Here is a 20131-nt window from a genome sequence, read left to right as displayed (position 1 = left end):
CTTTTGTCAGTAGCTGTGAGCCACGGAAGCTCACACTTCCCAGAGTCAATGAGGAGATGCATAAGCTAAACTACATGCTAGGGCTTTTCAGAGTCCTCTTGCTGAAGTTGTGATGACTGAAACAGTGAGCAGCAAGCTCTTTCATACACCATGTGGTAGCACTTCCTCCCTCCCCTATATAGCGCTCAACTTAAGATAAAAACTGTACCTGCATGCAGCTTGTTGCTGGTGATCAGCTGCTACAGGTCTGCATATATGTGGGGACAGTTAGAGCCAACCAGCAAGGTGCTGTTTTGCAGTCCATTCCCCATGTCACAGATATCCCAGACAGGGATATGTCTAAGAAAACAGCAGTGCAGCGTTGTGCGTACTAGATAAGGCCTTTGCTGTTTGCACTGTCTTCTTTCAGGTTTGAGAAGACCAGCAACAGACGTTTTTTCAAGGCTGAGTGTCTTGCTCAGTGACCTCTGCTGGCTTGTATTCAGTAGCCTTCATGGGAAGTTTAGTGTTATAGATAGACTTGTTACTATGCCTCAGTAGTTTCTTTCCTTGCATACACCGCACAAATTCTTTATTTCAGGGGCAGTAACCATGAGAAACTGAAAGGAGAGATAGCATTCTCTTAAAAATATTATGTGATGGATAATTAAAAGAAATCCAATCAAAGTGAAGCTACTGGTTAGTGCATAGACAGTCCTTTGGGGTGTCTTCCCCCACCTTTCCTTCCTTTGTTCCTCTCTTCCTTCCTTCTCCTAAGCTAGCTAACCATAGAATAACTCATTTTGCATTTTAAGAAACAGTTTGCCCAACAATAGAAAAAAGGAGTCCCACCCTTTTTCAGTTTAAGGGCAGAGCCAGTTTCCCTGGTTCTGTTTTCACATAAGCCGTACTCGTAGGAAGCAATATTTAAAAACAAGACAAAGCAGAACAAAACTACATGCCTCACCAGCCAAGCACAGAACAGGAATCAGTATTCACAAGCTTGCGTACTCTGGAACATCCTCATGTTGCACATCTGACGGAAGCAACTGAAATTCTTTGACCTTATGGTTGGTTGAACCTTTTCCTTGAGGGTTCATTCATTACAGAGTTGGCTACAGAGTCAAGTCAGCAGCCCTGCACTAGCAGCTTGGCACTGCGACACTCAGCCCTTAAAGAGTCCATTGTATTTAATCTCATAGCATTTCATTTATTATTCCTGTGTTTGTTTCCATGGCTGTGGGCACCTCACACACTCTTGTTACCCACGTCACTGGATGTGTTTACTCTAACAGAAAGAGTAGATGTTTCCACCGCTCTCTTTAGCTCTTACCTCATTGATAAACAGCCTTTTCATCCTCCAGATGAAATTACAGAATTCTGTATCAGTTCCCTTAGCTGCAGTGAAGGCCAACTAAAACAGATCATATTTTTCAAAGTATATTCATGCTTCTTTGTTCAGCTGCAGTCATTTTAACCATCAATTGCAGTCAGTTAATGAGAGAGGAGAAGCCTTTGACTAGTCTATAATAGACCTTATTTATGGATCTGAAACTAGCCTGTAATCCTTTCAGCACCCAAGAACAAAAATAGTTTACAGAGTGAGGTTTTTTGCTTCAGGTTCTCCAGGTAGAACAGCTGACAGCTTTCAAGGCAGAATCCTTTGCTCTTAGTCAGGTTCTACTAGGACATGCATCCTAGATACAAGAGAAACATCTAAGGTGGGCGAAGAATATGAGTTATAACTTTCTGGAGTTTATCTAATGGACTTCAAGCTCACATTAGGGGAAAATTCAGATAGATGTTTCAAACCCCAGGTTCACATTACCTAGAGAGAGCTTGAAAGCTTTACTTGTGTCTCAACCAATGTAGGGTGTTGAGACCATGGGTACTGTAATCTGCATTTGATCTACAGAGCATCTATTTCAGTTTTAGACAGAGCTTCTGACACGAGGCATCAGCAAAGTCTGCTGCTGAACCTTTCCCTGCAGCACGTTCCAGCTGAAATCCCCAGACACCAGTCATTAAGGTCAGGCTCCCTTTCACTTTGACGTGCTGATGACTGAGGTTGCACTTTATTTAACAGAAGACTGAGAAACTTCTTTTTCAGTGATTTTATAGAATATGATTTCTACTGCACTCAAGAGTCCAAGGTTAAAAGGAATTTAAGCTTCTTGAAAACAAATGTTTTTTATGTTTTGCCTGTACAGGGTATTAACACAGTGGGGGCCTGACCCCGGCTTTGACTTCCAAACTTCTAAGTATTACTAGCAAGACTTGAGGATACAAATGCTGAACTGAATCTTTCCATTCAACAGTTGCAGAGAAGCACTCATTAATTGAAGTATGGCTGCTATAATACATCAGGCTCAGAAGAATTGAGCTGTGTATAGACCACAGGTACTTTAAGATTTTGAGGAGAGCACCACTGCACCTATCATGCAGCTAATTGAATTGGACCAAAGGAGGGCAGAGACTTCCATCCTTAATCTTATTAAAAGAAGGTGATAGCTGCCAGTATGTTAATTTGAAGAACAGTTGATTACTATGGCAAACCATTTTTTTTTCTCCTGTCTAGGATCAGATCACTTCTCCCCTGCCATTACAGAACTTGAATTTGTAGTTCCAAATCCATTGCCCTCCTTCCCCTCCCCCTCTTTGTATCAGAAATAGAAAGGGACTTCTGTGCAACTTGCCAGTTGCTAAAACAAGTTCAAAGAGAAGCTTCTAATCAGCTCTTTCTCTGTTGCCAGTTTGTTTCAAAAATGGAGGGATTTTTAGCAGTTAGGTCATACAAAAATAGTCACTACTGTGTCTTTGCCTTCTCATATCAAATATTAGTGCTTCCTTGGTGCCTTCTTCAGACAGAAGAGTAACGGATCCATGCCTCCAACAGCAAGTCCAATTAATTCTAGATAACCTAGAGACCAATGAGACAGTGTTACAAGATGTGAGCTATAGTGCCCACAGTACCAAAATGTTACTAGAATTTGTCAAATCAATCCAGATAAAGCCTACAAGTGTTGAGGGCTGTCTTCGTTCAGGACTTTTTTCTGTATGTGGAAAGCTAAAGACCACAATTTTTATCACCATAGAAGTTTAAAGGTTCCTCTGTGGTTTTCAAAAGCTTTGCTGATGACCTTCTGTGATGGCAGTGCCATTTTCTCAAGACCGACTCACCTAACTAAGGAAACCAATAGTGACACTGTTCCTAAAACTCATGTTAAGAAATCCTGTGAAGGAAGAATGAAGTCAGGTAAATACTCAAGACAGATTTTGCTGAGAAGAAACAGTGCCTGTTGCTTGCAACAAACATTAAGTTCAGTGTTTCTGGTCCCAGTGCTTATTTGGAGGAATATTTTGCCTGGTTCACTGCTCCATCAGTGACTGATGCTAGTAGCATGGCTGTAGGCTATTGGAAAGGCCTTGGAGAAATTGCTGTGAAACAAGTAGCAACCAATTAATATAATTCACATGCCAGTGCCCAAGTTAACAATGACAACAAGAATCCGAAGCTTTTGCAGCCAAGAAGTTCTTGAAGCACATCCAGAAAAGTATTAACATGCTGCATGCCAGGTGGTGGGAAGGTCACTGGGACAGAGATAATGAGCAACTGGGGGGAGGAAAAAAAAAAAAAAACACGAACAAAAAAAGAAAAAAAAATCAATGGGAACTTTTATCTCCTCTACCACCATTCCAGCTTTGTTCTGAGACTTCCTTTGCTGTAGAAGCTAAACAGACTTTTCAAATACCTTTAAATATGAAAGTATAGAAGAATAAGCATTTATCATTCATTTAGCCTGCCTGTTTCTTTTGCTCTCTCCCCCATAATCTTCATCCTTCTTTAAACAACCACCTCTGCGAAAGCCTTCTTTAAGTAGTCAGTTGCACAGGCTGAGCTAGTCATGAGTAGAGTTTGCTTTTGAAAGATGCATTAGAAAGAAATGTGTAAAAGATAAGAGATTAACTTGAGTATTCAACCTAGACAGGAGCTTTTATTTTCTGAGCTTTTGGGCTCAGGGGAACAACTGGGTCAACACAGTAAGATGTAGCATGCAAGAAGAGACCACTGTTTTTTACCACGGTAAAGAATAGTTTTGCAGTTCTGCCTAGAACTGTATAGATTAAGTAAATAAATTAGAATAAATTACTAAATTCAATTAAATTATTAAAGTAATAAATATAGAATAAATTTAATCTGCATAGATTAAATTGTTCCCTGCTTTATCTCTATTCACATTACTTAGTGTTGCTGACCGATGAGCTGAGTAGGCATGCATCAGAGAGAACAGTGAGCCCCAGTGCTGCTGTTTACATGGGAGTTTATAACAGTAGTGCTCGTTTTCCAAGTGAAAGCTAAATTTATACTGACCTAACTAATGATGCTGATGAAAGGCAAAGCCAGCATTTCTCATACATTTGAAAGCTGATCCCTCATTCAGAGAGGAGAAAACTGATCTCATGCACCCTGTTTCAACACCACATCCCAGGAAGAGCATATCCATCCACCTTTTACACGGCATCCGAGCTTCCCCTTTCTCTATCCAGCAGTCAGACCTTCATACAACCTTCTGGCTGCATGCTCCACTTACGATGAACTGAACAAGGTCAAATTGAAGTCTGCTGTATTCATGAAGCAGAGAGATGGTGGGAAGACATAAATGTGTGTCAATGAGAAAAGATATAACAAGTGGAGGATAAAAAAAGTTTTGATATGTCCCAAGAAAGAGGATGAATGTGACAGATAAAACTGCTGCCCTGTGCTTGGCACTCTCCCTTTAAGAGAGGAAGATAAATCTTCAAGGCAGCTGCATATCCTGTCTTATGATGGATTAGCACCATTTTAGTTTGTGTACTGCATCCAAATACTTCAGCTAGAACACTCAAGATCTAGGGTTCTGTATGTTTTTTCCCCAAGTGCTTATAATTACTTTATAACCATCTCCGCTGACTGCCTTCACCAAAAAGCAGGCAGGCATGGAGCAGTTGCCGCCAACACATTTGGAAACAGTACCAGAGCCAAGAAACTAAGTGTTCATGGCCTTTGTGAGGGGTCCAAGAATATCAGTACACACAGCCTGCCTACTTTCCATTGAATACCTAAGCTTGGCTGATTATTAGGGACTGAATGTGCCATACAGGCCTGAAAAGAAAGAGGGAAGGGACCTGGCTGAGTCTGTGAGAGGAGAAGGCACTTGTTAGTAACACATCTGTACCTCACAGACCACAATTTTATAGACTCCGAGTTGGCTTAAAACTTCTTAGAAAAGGCACTGCTGGTAGGATAGCCACAGCAAAACAGAGGTCAGGGTGGACTGAAAAACCTGCCTAAAACACTAGGCAAATGCTTGGGAATAGACCTCTGAAGTTCCCTGTACTAATCTTACTACTCTGCTTGATATTGTCAAGCAAAATGCATGTAAGAATGCTTAAACTGTGTTGTCACAGGCCAAAGACACTCCTTGGCAGCCTTTAGACTCCTCCCAAGTTACATATATTACATTATGGTAATGTTTGGTACCTAGATTCTTATACTCTTGATGTTAAAGACAGGCTCACATAGCTTGGTACAGCTTTTCCACTGACAAAAGCATGACTACAGCTTTGGTCACTGGCCATGTTATTTTTTTAAATAACGTTCTTCAAATTATTTCTACAGAGAGTGGGACTCCAAGGAATTTTATCCTTTGAGATTGTTTCTTTTTTGTCAGTGGTGGTTTTGAGGCAGAGGATAGAAGAAGCTTTTTACTTGTTAAGCTAGTGCTGTGCTGCACTGTGCCACCAAGGAAGTATACAGACAGAATGAGAATGCACAGAGCTACGTACCAATGTGAGCATCATAGTTAAAAAACCTGACATTTTGTCAATTTTATTTTAGGCTATTTTTTCTCACCAGGTGGTCTATGGATCCCTGACTTTACAGGGCCTGTAGGTGACAGCTAAGAAAAGCCAGCCTGATATCTTTACACTAATGGGATCCGTACCTCTACTGGAAAGTCTTTTGGGACCTTCCAAATATAAAAATGTTTGGAAACAACTGCTCTGGATTATGTCCCTGAAAGTCTTGTTCAAGTTTTATTTTAAATATCAGCTAGCTGGCTGTAGCAGCACACAGAGCACATGAATAGGGGAATCAACGCGTTTCAATGCCAAAAACAGAGCTCCCTGGACTTCCATCCAGGTGAAGAGACCCTATAAAGAGCTTCTATCTGACATAGTATTACTGGAAGACTTCTCGCTAGCGGTGTTTCAAATGTATAAGCCTCTCATTTTTCCAAGCTGTGACAGAAGAATCCTGTGCTGCATTATTTTCTGTGTTATTTTGATTTCTGGCAAACTTCTTACTCAAATTCAGTTCTTATTCCTCTCCACCTAGAATGAGCTTGAAGTTTAAGAAGAATTCTAGCTTGTTTGTTCATTTGCTTTTCTTGCACTTCTTTCTCCACAGAATCTTATGGCAAGAGCCCTGTACGACAATGTCCCCGAATGTGCAGAAGAACTGGCCTTCCGCAAAGGAGACATTTTGACAGTGATAGAACAGAACACTGAAGGCCTTGAAGGATGGTGGCTATGCTCCCTGCACGGCCGACAAGGCATTGTTCCAGGCAACCGTGTGAAACTTCTGATAGGTCCAGTGATACAGGACAGTCCATCTGCCCAGGAAATGCCCAGTTCAGGACTGATGCATCAATCCTTCAACCAGCAAAAGATCTATCAAGTGCCAAGCTCACATGCCTCAGCACGGGACCCTGTCTACCAAGTGCCACCTTCCCATCTGAATCAGGGAATTTACCAAATACCCACTGGTCATGGTCTTGTGGGACAAGATGTTTACCAGGTGCCACCCTCCATGCAGAGATGTATTGATGGTCCAGTTCTGGCTAACAAGGTGCGTGCCTTTGCTTTCATGTCATAGCTCCAAAGCAGCTCACTCGTCCTGACCACCAGTGAAGTAGTTAATGTCTAATGATAACCCGTGGACTTTATTTATCCTTCCTGTATAACCTGTATCCTTAACTTTGTAAAAGTTGCTGCTGTAACTTTACTGCTGTGGGAGAAGAGAAAGGCCCAGTTCTTAACAGGTTGTTTAATTCACAACCAAGATACACAATAGAGCATTTTGGAGCTGTGCTACCACAGCTGCTGTAGGCAAGGGGAAGTATGTGATCTTGTATCCTCATAGGCTCCTCAGGGAGGCTGAAGTGCGTATGGCCTGTGGCACTTTGGCATTGTATGCTTAAAAGATAGCTGCTGCAGTAAGATTAATTCTCCCACAAATTAATGAACTGTTACATCAACTGCCAAAGTAATTTTTGTTTAATTAAAACTTATATACTGCCTTGCTGCAGAAGTCCCAGTGGATCTAGACTACAAAGGAAAAGTACTGATTAATGAGACAAAGGCCATACTTTGAAGAGTGAAGGAGCAAGAGAATGATGATAATGAGGGATGTTCTAATACCAAACCTAAAGTTTATTATAAGGGTGCACTTGATGTTTATCTACAGCTAAATTTATTGATTCAAAGCGAGGGCTGCAGCAGCTCAATGGTGCAGCCATTGTTGCAGCAGCTGAGAGCTCCCAAAGCTTCAGTGAGAGGCATCGCACTATGTGGGTCGCCCCTTGCTTCTGCTGTTCCTCTCAGGCATTCCCCAACTTCTGTCACTCCCTCAATTTTACCTTCACAGAGTACCTACCATATTCCCTGGTGGCACACAGTGCCTGAAAAGGGTTAGGGAAAGTACCTGAGGGAGTAAAGAGATTATCCTGGCCTTCTAGACCCCCTATTACCAAGCCATAAAGAAGTTTCTACATTCTTTCCATTCCCAGCTCAACAGCTCCAGCTATTAGCGTCCTCCTTACCTTCAAAGCTTAAAGCATAGCATTTATATCCAAGTTATGTGATCAGATAATGTCTCTGTCAGAAAGTTCCTGACTAGTTTAAACTTTCATCTCCTAATTTAGATTGGCAAGACAGTCTGGTTTGGGTTTTTCCCCTGCCTCAACCCCCAAATCAGCCTTTTTCATATCAGGCCTTTGGAAGATGTCTTCTGGTGCTTTTATTTCCTTATTTCATCTTCCTTGATAAGAATAAATGGCTGTTTTTCCTTCTGAGCATAAGAAAAAAGTCTGTGAAATCATTCCAAGGCAAGTATAGAGAGGTTGATTTGCTCAACTTTTCCACAATTATGCTTTGTAAGGTATGCAGGAAGATATAATGAGAAAACTGCACTTACTGCACATAGAGATAAGATCTTTGTTGGAGCAATTATGTGGGTTTTCTCTCCTTTTCTCTTTTCCCCATAGACTAGATATAGTGAAATCATTTTCAGGGGCAGTACAGTTTACCTATCCACAGTGGTGTTTAGGTACCCTCCAAGGTAGTTAATGAACATCTGGTAAATAGCCTATTAATGCGACAGCACAGAAGAGATCACATTTTAGTGTATGTCTGCATGAAACATTACAGCACTCTATGGAGATGCCTCAGCTAAGCAGCTTGGGCCACAGGAGGTGCACCATACTGCAGTGCTGCACTGAAGTCTGTTGGGAAGCCCGATATGTTAGCTCGGAAAAAGTTTAATGTACTTTAATTTTAGTATCTGACCTAACCTGCCTGGATGACCATTAGCGTAGTTCACTTAGCGTAATGCAAGTGTGAGTGTACTCTGCACAGCATCAGCCTGAAAGGAAAAAAAAAATCTCCAGCTGCAAAGTTTCTTCTCTCTCCCCAGCCCTTTCTAGCTCCACTGAAGCTAGTAGGACATTGTTGCTTCAGGAACTGTGTTAAAATCCAGATACACAGAGTAAGTTAAAACAAAATTCCAGTCAAGTGCAAACTTCTTTATGAGAGCCAAAAAAATCAGAGGTACTGAAGCGCCTGTTTTCTCTTAAGTTTCTGCCTAGAAGTTTTTCGACAAGTTTGAACGTGGGTTTTTCTGAATTCAAGTCACCTTCTTTAAAGAAGTAAGTCAATTTATTTGGCAGACTTATAACTTACTTAATTCCTTGCAGCCTGTGTGCATAAAAACAAATGCCTACACTGCCGACTGTATAGTAAACCAAACATGCACATTTATAAAAAAATTTTACCCTCAGCAAAGCGGCTACCAATGTGCTTAGCACTAACCAATTTATGTTACTTAGGATAGGATAGCTTTCATCCTGATTTTAAGTGTATTTAGCCTAAGAACCCCAAGACCCTGTATTCACTGTGTGTTAGTGGCAGGCTTGCACATATGTGCATCCAAGTGTCACTTGGAATTGCTCAATTCTACACTAAGAGCCCATTTGGACTGAAACCATGGTAGAGAAGAGAGAACTGTAGGGCTGCTAGCAACAGAAGAGTCTGAGGTAACATATACTCTATTCTTTATCATCCTAAATTTGCAAAAGCTGCTGCAGCTGCATCTATCTGCTAATGCCTTTGTGAAAGAAGAGCCTAACTGAGGTGAAGCATTTTAGCACTTGTCTCCTTTCTCTGAGGAAGTAGTCTGTCATCCAAATCCTCCTCTAGAGATCAGTGAAAACAATTCTTAGTATTAAGGAAAGCTTGGCATCTTGAAGGTGTGATTTTAGGATTCTTTGCTTTGACTTCCAAAATGATGAGTCTCTTTTCTGAGACTTGTGACACCTGCTCCAATGGCTTAAGTGAGCCACTCTGGCTTCCTCCATCAGCAGAAACAGCTGGTTAGCAAGCTACACTTTTTGGCAGTTTTAAGGACATTGAAGGGGTTTTGCTCTGTGATATGTATATCTTATAGATAAGCCTTCTCTCTTCCCATAGTAGTAGCTAGAGAAGACCACATCCTCTAGATACTGTTCTGAGCAGGAGCAGTGGAAGTTTCTGTGCTATCCATTTCTGTGCACATTCGCCCGTTTTCTTTCTGCAAATGCATGGTTTGGCTGCTATACAAGTGTCACAGGCAAAGCTTAGGAACTGCTGTCAAGCAGGAATTGTCTAGCCTCAAGCAACAGTAAATCAACAGCAGGCGTGTTATAAAGCTGTGCTGAGGTAACACATCTCCTTAGCCAGAAAGGCAAAGCAAGTCAAAAAGGAGTCCTGAGGCAAGTAATTATAATGATGAATGGATTCTGGCCAAGCTAGTTGTTGACAACAGAGCTGTATCGGCTCCTTCTATCAAGTGAAAAATACCACTATCTAAAACTCATCCTGCAAATGACAGGGATAATGAAGGATGGTTTAAAATTAGACTTCATTAGCCCCAAGCTTTTGTAGCTGTGCTGCAAGTTTAGTCACAAAATGATTACACCCGTACACATGAAGTGTCTAAGGTACATAAAGATACAAAAACTGTATCTTAAAATTTATTCCTTCTTTCTGTGCTCTGCCTTCAAACTTGCTCTCTGTTGCTGTGACTAGCAAAGAGGGGGAACCTTCAGACAAATCTGACCTCTGGGAAACCTGTTTTTTATCCTTGCCACAGACTTGTGCATAGTCTTGAGGGGTGTTTTTGAACCTCAATCTCATCTACAAAGTACGTGGGGTAATTACGAGGAAACTTATTCGGTACAGACTGCTTTAAGAATGTCCTTTGGGAGAGGTTTTGTCAAAGCACAAAGTCTCTTTTGGATGCATGATTAATCATTAGTTCACACATGAGCTTTAAACTAGGGAAAGCTACATAAATATATATGTGTATAAAAGGCACCACTGTAATTCAGACACACATTTTCTAATTCAGCGTTTCACCTAACTGATCTGTTTTGCTGTCTCTACCATATGGAAAATAGCAGTGGCAAAAAAATTTAAGGGAAACATTTCCTTTTGGGAAAGAGTTTTGACAAATTCTGAAACCTTTATGTAGGAACCAGTAGCTTTCAGGAAAACTTTTGATCAAGGGCAGTCAGCTCAAAACAGAATAGGAAGCTGATGCACCACAGCTGTTTGACCAGGGAAGAGGTTGCGCTGCAAGGGTTTCCAGCCCTGAACCACAGCTCCCACAAGGCATGGACTAACTTGGATAAGTAGACATTAATGCCAACTTGAAACACATCAGCTTTTTTGTTTGTTGGTCTTTTTGAACTAGAACTTTACAGTTCAGGAAACACTCAGATTTATCCACCTTTTAAAAGTGCCTGAAGTAGAACAGGAAAGGAACTTGCATTCACACGCTAACATCCCTGACCTGTTTCCAAGGATAAACATGCCCTTGTCAGATTAAGGGTTTCACACTCCGCCATCCTGCCACCTCCATCTTTTTCAAGAGTTCACTGCCTTCAGTAGAAGGTTTGGGTAAACCACGGCTGAGGAAACAGATCTTGTTCCCCGATCTTCATTTGTGTTAGAGACATGTTGGTTGAATCCATGAAAAAGTAGAAACACCACCCCACAAGTAGCACCACCCTGACAGTTTTGGCACAGACTTCAGTAGCAAGAGCCAGTTAGCCGCGGTATGACGTTTTTCCTTCCAATTAAACAAGTACTGTTTTAGCTGGGTGGAAACAAACAGCTGCTTATAACATTCATTCCAGAAACAAGCCTGCCTTTACATTACTCTCTTTTTTTCTTGCCTATTTTCACATTTGTGAAGTAAGAAAAGACATACATTAAGTACAGTGATGAGTTAAGCGGCTAGTATATTTTGTCATCAAAGAGAACAGGAGCATATCTAGTGTTTTGTAGTTTGTTGGCAAAATGTATTTAAATTCCAAGATAGAATAATGTCCCCATTTACTCTCAGGTCTGAAATACCACATCTTTATGCGATATGGTTTACTTAAACGGCCCAGTCAGCTTATAGTCCCTCTTTTTTTCCTGCATTCACATTACAAGTTTTATTCTGCAAATTTGTATCCCTCGTAACAAAATACTGCTTCAGTGTTAAAAGTGCTGAACACATGGCAAATTTGCTGAGTGCAGCAGGAATGGCAACACATGCCTCAACACTCAGTGCTCCATTTCACAAAGCCTGCTCTAAAGGGTGAAATTCACTCAAATTAAATGCAAACTCAATGGTAAAAACAGCACGCAGCCTTTTCCTTAGACTCAGGAGTTTCACTTGTAACTTTCCATGTGAAGTTAATAGGAAAAAAGCCATTTTACTGATAAAAAGCCTGTGCAGTTAATCTATCCTCAGTGGTCTCTATGAAAACCACTGAGTGAAGAAACCCTCATCCACAAATCAGAGTAAGCAGTAGTTAGTCACTGATGTGATTTATAGAGAAGTATTTTAAGTAAAAGACTGCATTTTATTAGGCTGAGCAAACATATGAGCTCAACTTTACTCCCTGTTTCTCCCTAAGCACAGGGCTCTCTTTAATCAGTTCTATTTGTAGACCAGAGCCGTACATTTTTTCCCTGTAGTATCAGAAAAAAGGCCAGTCCTGCAACCTCATCCAACAACTGAGGTCCCCAGGGGACACAAATCTGCCTGCACAGGCACAAGTGCAGGATCAAGCCTTAGCTATTAAAAAAAAAAAAAGGTACTAAAAAAAGAACAATACAAACTTATGGGCTCTTTCTTGGTGGCTATAAACTTAACTAGATCTTTGGTTACATCTGAAACACACAAACCAAACACTAAGTTTGGGTAATCTAAATTTCACTCTAAAGTACTAAAACCCAAGCACAGCAGTAAGGCATTTTACAAAAATGTGAGTGGAAAACTGATAATACAAAAAGTGAATCTCATCATAAGTAAGTGTTTTGTGGAAATCGGAAATTGATAGATGAAGACATGTTTATGGCAGTCAAAACACAATTTTATTGAAATCCAAAATGCTTCAGAGGCATTTGGTGATTTTTGTAGATGTTTTGGTTTGGAGGAAGACTAGTTAGCATCAGTAATCTGAACACCACTTAACAGGTGCCCATTGCTGTACAACTGCTTTTAGAAACCAATAGAGATAGAATATACCTTGTGAGACAGATAACCTCAATTTAATTTGATTTGTAGAGGGTTTTTCCTGGTGGAAGGTTTTCTTTACCTACTTCTCTCAGAGCAGCATGATCTCCAGACTAAATGATTTAGGGACACTGCCGTTATTTCTGCCCAAGTGTACCTCTGCGAGCACTCTGGTGGAATTGAAACTCATTGGAAATGCTTCATCTCAACCATTTTTATTTTTTTTTTTTGCCCACTGGGAAATGCCCACTCATCAAAACTGAAACTGGTGACAGAGAAAGTTCTCTTCAGAGAAATGTCTTAAGGGAAAGAGGTAGTCATGGAAGTACCCTATTTCAACAATTCCCAAATTAAGTTCCACCCAAAAAAACCTTCCATCTAGAAATTCAACATGGAAGGGAAGAAATAACAGAAATAAGATGAAGCTTCAAAAGAATTAAACTGAGTTGTTTGGACTGAACCAAACTGGTTTATTGTTTGTGAGGCTTTAGGATTTCATGCAGTTCACAAATGCAAGACTGTTCTCTGCTATATCTGTGCCTGCACTTCATCTTCTCATCCTTTTTCATCATTTCCTCATCTCATTGAGATGAGACAACCACAGTGTTACCAGCATAGAAAACAAATGCACGTTTCCAAATAGTTCATGTGATAATCTTTTTAAAAATGGGAAGACTAGACAGATCAGGATGGCCAAAGCAAGATGCTGCTTTAAGTATTTATCACAGGCAAGATACCAAAATGCTGAGGTGCTGAGTTTCACTGTATACTTCTCTCAAATCAAAACTCCAGCTCAAATTTAATGACAGTTTTCCAGAGAATGCTTTATCAGATAAACATATTTCTCCACTAGAAGAACTTATCACACAATAATTTGGGGATTTCGTTTCGCTGTAAAAACCATCCACAGACATTTATTTCAGAGTGCATGCCTGTCCTATCACCAATACAACACATCAGCTCATTAGCCCTGTTGGCCAACACATGCAAAAATAGTGACATCACAGTCTGCCTGAAGATGAGTAATTGTCATGGGGATAGCACTAATAAAACTCTTAGCAAGAGTTTTAGACAAGTATCCTCTTTAACACTTCTTAAAAATGTTGATCATTTAATAATAATGGGTGTTAGTGTCTCTTCTTCTGTTCCACTCAAAAAAAACCAAGACATCCTTAGAAGCGTTGGTCTGACTCTTAAATCACATTTCATAAGCAAGAATGAATCCGCCAGAAGCTAGGAAATACCCCTTCCCAGTCAGCTTTGCAATTCAAGACCAGCCAGCACCAAGCCTGTTCCACTGAAGCAAGCAGAAACATTGCTCGTAGCACAACTGGCAGAAAGCCCTAAAGCTGATGTGAGTGAGAGCAGGATCAGGCCACAAAAGCGTCATTAAAAGACAATAAGCAATAAAATCTTGTCAATGACAACACTGTTTAGCTTATTTTGTGCCTTGTACTGCTCATCCAGTAAGGTCTGTAGAGAAATAGACTTTTGTATCAGTATTTAGTTTGTGATCATGAACAGCAGCAGCAAGCAAAAATTCAACACTGTAATCCAAAGCTACAGCAGATGCAAGTCAGCACCACTCCCCTACACTTAATTAGCCCTGTCATTTTATGCTAATTGAAGATTAGGTAGTTTATATAACAACTCCATAGATTATGAAGGGAAATTGTTTGGAAGGACAATAAACCCACACTTTAGACTTAGGAAAAATGCAAACCTGAAATATATTGTAATGAACCTGCTGTTGTGTGCTGGTTAGCATGAAGGGTTGCACCAGAAGCTGAAAAGTCAGGATTAGGGTAGTTGCAAAGTAGCTGGCTATACCTATATCACCAGCAGCTGAGGGTTTGAATCAAAGCCAACTTGTGACACTAATTTAAAAAAAAAGAAAAAAAACACAACAAGCATGAAATCACAACTTCTGCTTTACATCTTCAAAACTCACAACCCCAAACTCGCATAAGTCTAGTTGAAATAATTCAAACTCAAAAGGACAAAAGTATAACACCCATTTTCATTATTTGTTGTTATTTGCATTACAATACCATGGAAGCATTTTTTAAGACTGGGCATCTACTGGTGAAGCACTTCACATTCACATTTGAAAGTTTCTGTTTAAATTCCTGAGCCTACGAAGTGAAGCTTTTCTCATTTAACACAGCCTGAATCAGTGACATCTGGACATTCCTCAACCCTGATAGCACATACAGCAGAAAAGCAGATCTTCATAGGTGTAGGTCTTAGTCAACAAATGAACATAAAGCATAGGAGAAAATAAGCAGGTATTTTGAAGATGGAAACAACATCAAGAACTATAAATCTGTTCTATATCAGGGTAATATTTGTCACCTAAGCCTATCTTCACACATCTTGAAACTTACTTCTCAGAAAATTCATGGGGGAACACCCGATTAAAGACAAGTGGCAGCACACAGCAAAGCCGATAACTTGCTCAGACCAGGAAAGAAAGCACAGTCATTGCTGCTGATTTCCTCTTGCTTTGCAAAAATGTTTGAGCTCATAACACTAGAGACAAGCTACAGCTTGCAGCTACAAGCCTGGTACATTAGAGGAAATGCCTCTATTGGCTTCTTCCCTCTCTTTCAGCTTGTGAGCCTTGGTCAATACTCTCAAATGGTTCAATCTTGGCAGAAAATACTCTACTACAGCATTTTATGATGGCCCAATGTCTATTATTTAGGTTAAAATAAAGTGTTATGATTTGGTAACCCTAAGACTCACAAAGCCGAACATTTCTGAGAGTGAGCATCCTTAGCACATGCGAGAATGAAGCACAAACCTTTATTCACTAACAGCTGGGATGTATGTCATCATATATAGCAAATAAGTAAGTCAAAGCTACTGACTCATAAAACCATTTTTGTTCTTTTTTGACAGCAGACAGTTCAGAGTGCTACGATAGGTATTACTTTCAGGAAATTCAGTATCAGTCACTGGAAATCTTGACGCAGCTTGCAGAAGACAGGAAAGGAAACGCTATGTGCTGGAAAAAGTACAGAGCTTTAGTTAGCTAGTCAGGTTCTTTCAAATACTCAGCTTACCTTAGAGAGTCTTTTCTTTAAGATAACCTTCTTGCAGTTCAACTTAGCCATAGAACCTTTCCCAAGAAAAAAAACATTCAAAGAGGCACACCTGGCCTCCTTAAGTACACGCAGCAAACCAGGAAAAAAGGGCCGAGACGTGGGTTGCTGCCTTATCTGGCATTGTTCAGTGGCTCCTGCCCCTGCCTTCCAACAGACTAAGAGTTCAAGAGATTAGCAATTAGGGTTTGTTCCCCAATTCTCTCTCTTACAATTTCCTCATATTCTCTTTGGCAATTTCATTCTCCTTAGAAGCTTAAGAGATTGTTATACACCTACCTGAGAGGATTAGGAACAGAATTTCAACAAGAGTTTTGTATTAAATTTACATAAATGCTTAACAACAGAAAACAAACATGCTCTTTTCTTCCCCTTTACTTACATTTTGAGTGATTTTTGCTATGTCCAAGCTTCATAACACCACTTAGTCTTTTCCATAGTAGGACTCTTCCCAGGGTAGCAACAGCTACTTTTAATAGAGACAGAACTAACAGCTGAGATTAGCAACAGCTGAGAGTTACCCATAGAGTGAAGAAGAAAGCATCATTGGAGGAAACATATATTAATGTAATTCCTCATCCAGATTTAAAATAAATATATAACACTTACCTCATGTGTATCTTCTTTTCCACCTCCAGAAAAATGCTGATCTATTTTAAAAGCAGTTAGTAGGTTTTTGGCATTAAGAGGCCGTAACGGGAAATAGCAGGCTGCCCTTTCCAGCTCCCCTGTCTTCCTGTGGCTTGGTGCAGAGTGTTGCAGAGGTGCAACATATCTCTGCTTAGGTCCTCTCACCTGTACAACTCAGGGAAGCTTGTTTCCCATCATTCTGGGAATCTGGCATTGCTGTCCATGGGAACAGGCCAAATTCTGTCCTCCATGGTGCTGCTATAAATTCAGAGTAATTCTGTTGGACTCAGTAAGTTTATTTGCCCTTTGTCCTTGTTAAAAAATGTAAACTACAGCTTTGTGCATCTGCTGTAAGCACTGCCTTGTTGCTACCTTAGTTAGCAATGTTCTCTATTGCAGCTTAACATCCATTTTAATCATAGAAGAAATAGAATGTTTGGGGATTTTTTTCCCCTTATACTTAAAGAAGACGAATTTAATAAACCACAAAACTGGATATTTTGGAAAGTACATGCACATTCAGCTCTTTTTGTTGGTTAGAAACATGCAGTTGGCATGGAAAAGACATAAGAAACAGCTTTTGGAAGAGCACGGTCTTCAGCAAGAACAGAACAAACTTTCTGCTCAATTGTCCTTGTTTTGCAGTACTGAAAATTTAAAGTAGGCTCATTACATGTTTCACCAGAGCCAAACCTGGTCCCCGTTAGTTGCTCTGTGTGGATTAAGTGGTTAACAGTGTTTTGAGAATGTCAGGCTAGATAGTTTGTGGGAACACCATCTGTTTCCTTTAACGTGCAAACAAAGAAAATTGCTGGTTTGAAATGCAGAATTATTTAAAGTTGGATGACCGCAAACATTGTCAAAAGAGAAGAGGTAAAAGGAAAAAGAATCCTCGTGTGGTCTGAAGTTCACTGGCATTTGTAAGAAATAAATTCCTAAGTACCAAACGTGGCAGCTGTCCCTCATCTACAAGTGGGAGACCTTTTCTTTTGCAGCCACCTCCTTCCTTCTAAGTCCATCTTCAAAGCTAATTGGCCATCAGACATTCAAAACCATAAAAAATGGTTCAACAGTGTGTTGAAAAAGCTGAGCATCCCACTCAGAAGCAGTAAGTTCAATTAATGTATTTATGGATGAATACCTGAAATCAAAAGTTACTGCTAAAACTAATGGGTTTGATAGGTTCATTGCTTCACCTACCCATCTACCTCCCTCTTTCTCATACAGAAGAAGCAGTGTGACCACATGCCTTGGCTTCCTGTGTGAGGTCATGACTTGAGGACATAAGAGTCAGAACAAATGCCCCACATTTTCACTTTGACAAGTAGCATGGGCATTCTTTTAATTACCGCTACGAAGTGTTCACTCAGGTTATGCTTTGGTGATGAGCTGCTTCTGTTCTGAATTGACTAGGAGCAAGCAGTCCAGAGGCACTTTTAGCCTAATGAGAAGTGTTGGAAGGGAAGAACTGTAGAGGTGCAACAGGAAACATTTTTGACTCAGTGCAGACCAGATCAGCATTTGAGGGGGATTTTATGAAACTACTCAGAACATGCTGTTACTGGGTAATAATCCTCCATACGGGAAAATACACCTGAGTCACTGGGAGTTGTCTTTCATGTTATCAGCAAACCTTGGTTGTTGCTAGGTTTCTTAAAAGTTGTGTTTTCTGTCTTTTGTATAGCTGTTCCAGAAGCCCAAAAAAGTAGCAGAGTTAAAAGCTTCTAGTGCATTTGTGTTTGGAAAATAAATGCCACCTTAATTATAGTGCATTGCTAGACACAGGCCTGCAGATAGCTTAGGTCTTCTGTCCACAGTCACATATGTATGAACGCTGTACTCACAAATACGCAGAACCAGGAACCCTCTTGCTTCCTTTGGCAACAGCCGGAAGCACACAGAGGAGGGGGTTGTTTCACCCAAATAGAGGAGAGAACCTGCTTGACCACGACATCAGGTTAGTCAATTCTAGGAAAGAGTGAAAGTGTCAAAATACATGATTTAAAAAGCCCTGCAGTGCTGAGTGAAAGTGGCTTCCTTCATCTGGCCAGTCTAGCCTTAGGGTAATTTAGGATTGTATCAGAGCACAGTAGATAAAAACAGCAGCCTTGCAATAGTGTAAGCCTCTCATACAGCATCTGGTGTGTCAGCCTTTTCTGAAAAATGGGAAGGGCCTTGAAGGATGAGGAGTAGCTGCAGCTGCGTGATACTCCTATGTGCAGAGTAAGGAAGGATCTCTCTGCAAATAGCAGGCATGACTGCAGCTTCTCTTCCACATATGTTCCAGGCTCTATGGTGTAAGGATATCATTGGCTTTTCCACTAGCACTTCAATTCCTCAGAACTAAAATATCATGTTTACCTATAACAACAAGAGCAAATGGTTTTTACTCATGCATGCCTTATTACCTCTGTTACTTGGATCATCTCCCATTTTTATGTTAGAAGCCCGTGACTTTTCTTTGAATTTGTTCATGGAAATTCATTTCCCAAGCAAGGAGAGAGTAGTGATGTCAATGCATCCTGAATGAGTTTAGGCATGAGATGGGTAGGACAGTTACTGCTGAGCCTGTGTAACAGTGCTTCCCTGAACTGCTGCGCAAACCTTGGAGAACTGAGATGCCATAAAGCTTCTACAGAGGTGCTGCACATCACCTCCATGGGCTGGACTGTAAGGAGCATCACACATCTGAGGCATGGAGGAGATCTGGTTAAACTTGTCTCCTGACCTGGATTTAGCATAGAGTTCAGCTTCTGAAGTAGACCACAACTGAGGAAAGGTTTGTGACAATTTCAGACCGAGGTACCAATACCCATCATTTTGGAGCCTGACACAGCCTGATTCCAAGCCTTGAGAGGCTTTACCTTACAATCAGCAGATAAAGCAGAGCCAAACTACAGCGATGCACCAGTCTTCCCCACTTTCAGGGCTGGCATCGCGCCTCTGATTACTGACATGAGCAGTCTGTTTGGTTTTGTTTCCTCTGGGATGGTCGAGCAGTTTCCCAGCATATTAGCAAGCAGCCTAGGATGCCACAGTGTTTACAATAGCAAAAGGGTTCATGGAGATGGGCTACCCAGGAAACAGGCCTTTGTTTTTACTGTGCAGTGTTTGTTCTCCCAAAGGATCATTTTTAAACACACAGCAACTCATTATTGAAGCAACACCATGGTTGTGATTTTACAGCCCCTGGAAGGAACCTCTGAATAAAAATTGCTTAAAACCAAATCCTCTGTTCCTGACTTGGGCTGAAAGCATTTGACTGACAGCACCCAACGGGAAAAAAAAAAAGAAAGAGATGCACAAAAGAATGCAGCAAACTATGCTGGTCTGATCACTCACTGGCAGAAAAAGCAGAAAGAAATAAAGTTGGTACAATTTAGGAGTTTCTCAGGCAAACAACATGATCTCAGTATTACACAAGAGTGACCTGGGAGGGATAATGTCTGCAGTGATACATTATGGAAAGCTTCCAATAACTTAAATAAGAACTTTCTTTAAAGTTTTGTCTGTAGATATCTTTTATAATGCAGTAGGTGACTCTGCG

General features: G+C 40.6%; 2 protein-coding genes across 9 annotated transcripts in view; one reads left to right on the top strand and one right to left on the bottom strand.

Annotated features, from left to right (window-relative positions):
• Positions 1-20131, bottom strand: part of SMIM13 (small integral membrane protein 13) — a 179510-nt gene that overhangs the window by 124877 nt on the left and 34502 nt on the right. The gene's annotated exons all lie outside the window — the stretch shown is intronic.
• NEDD9 (neural precursor cell expressed, developmentally down-regulated 9) overlaps positions 1-20131 on the top strand; it is a 107609-nt gene that overhangs the window by 78365 nt on the left and 9113 nt on the right. For all 3 annotated transcript variants that reach the window (XM_054060759.1, XM_054060760.1, XM_054060758.1), the window contains one exon: positions 6428-6868. In XM_054060759.1, coding sequence (XP_053916734.1) covers positions 6428-6868 — 441 coding nt within the window. The remainder of the gene's footprint in view (positions 1-6427; positions 6869-20131) is intronic.

The sequence above is a fragment of the Cuculus canorus genome, chromosome 2 (assembly GCF_017976375.1).
Source record: "Cuculus canorus isolate bCucCan1 chromosome 2, bCucCan1.pri, whole genome shotgun sequence".
Classification (NCBI taxonomy): domain Eukaryota; kingdom Metazoa; phylum Chordata; class Aves; order Cuculiformes; family Cuculidae; genus Cuculus; species Cuculus canorus.
This window is presented reverse-complemented; position numbering and strand designations above follow the sequence as displayed.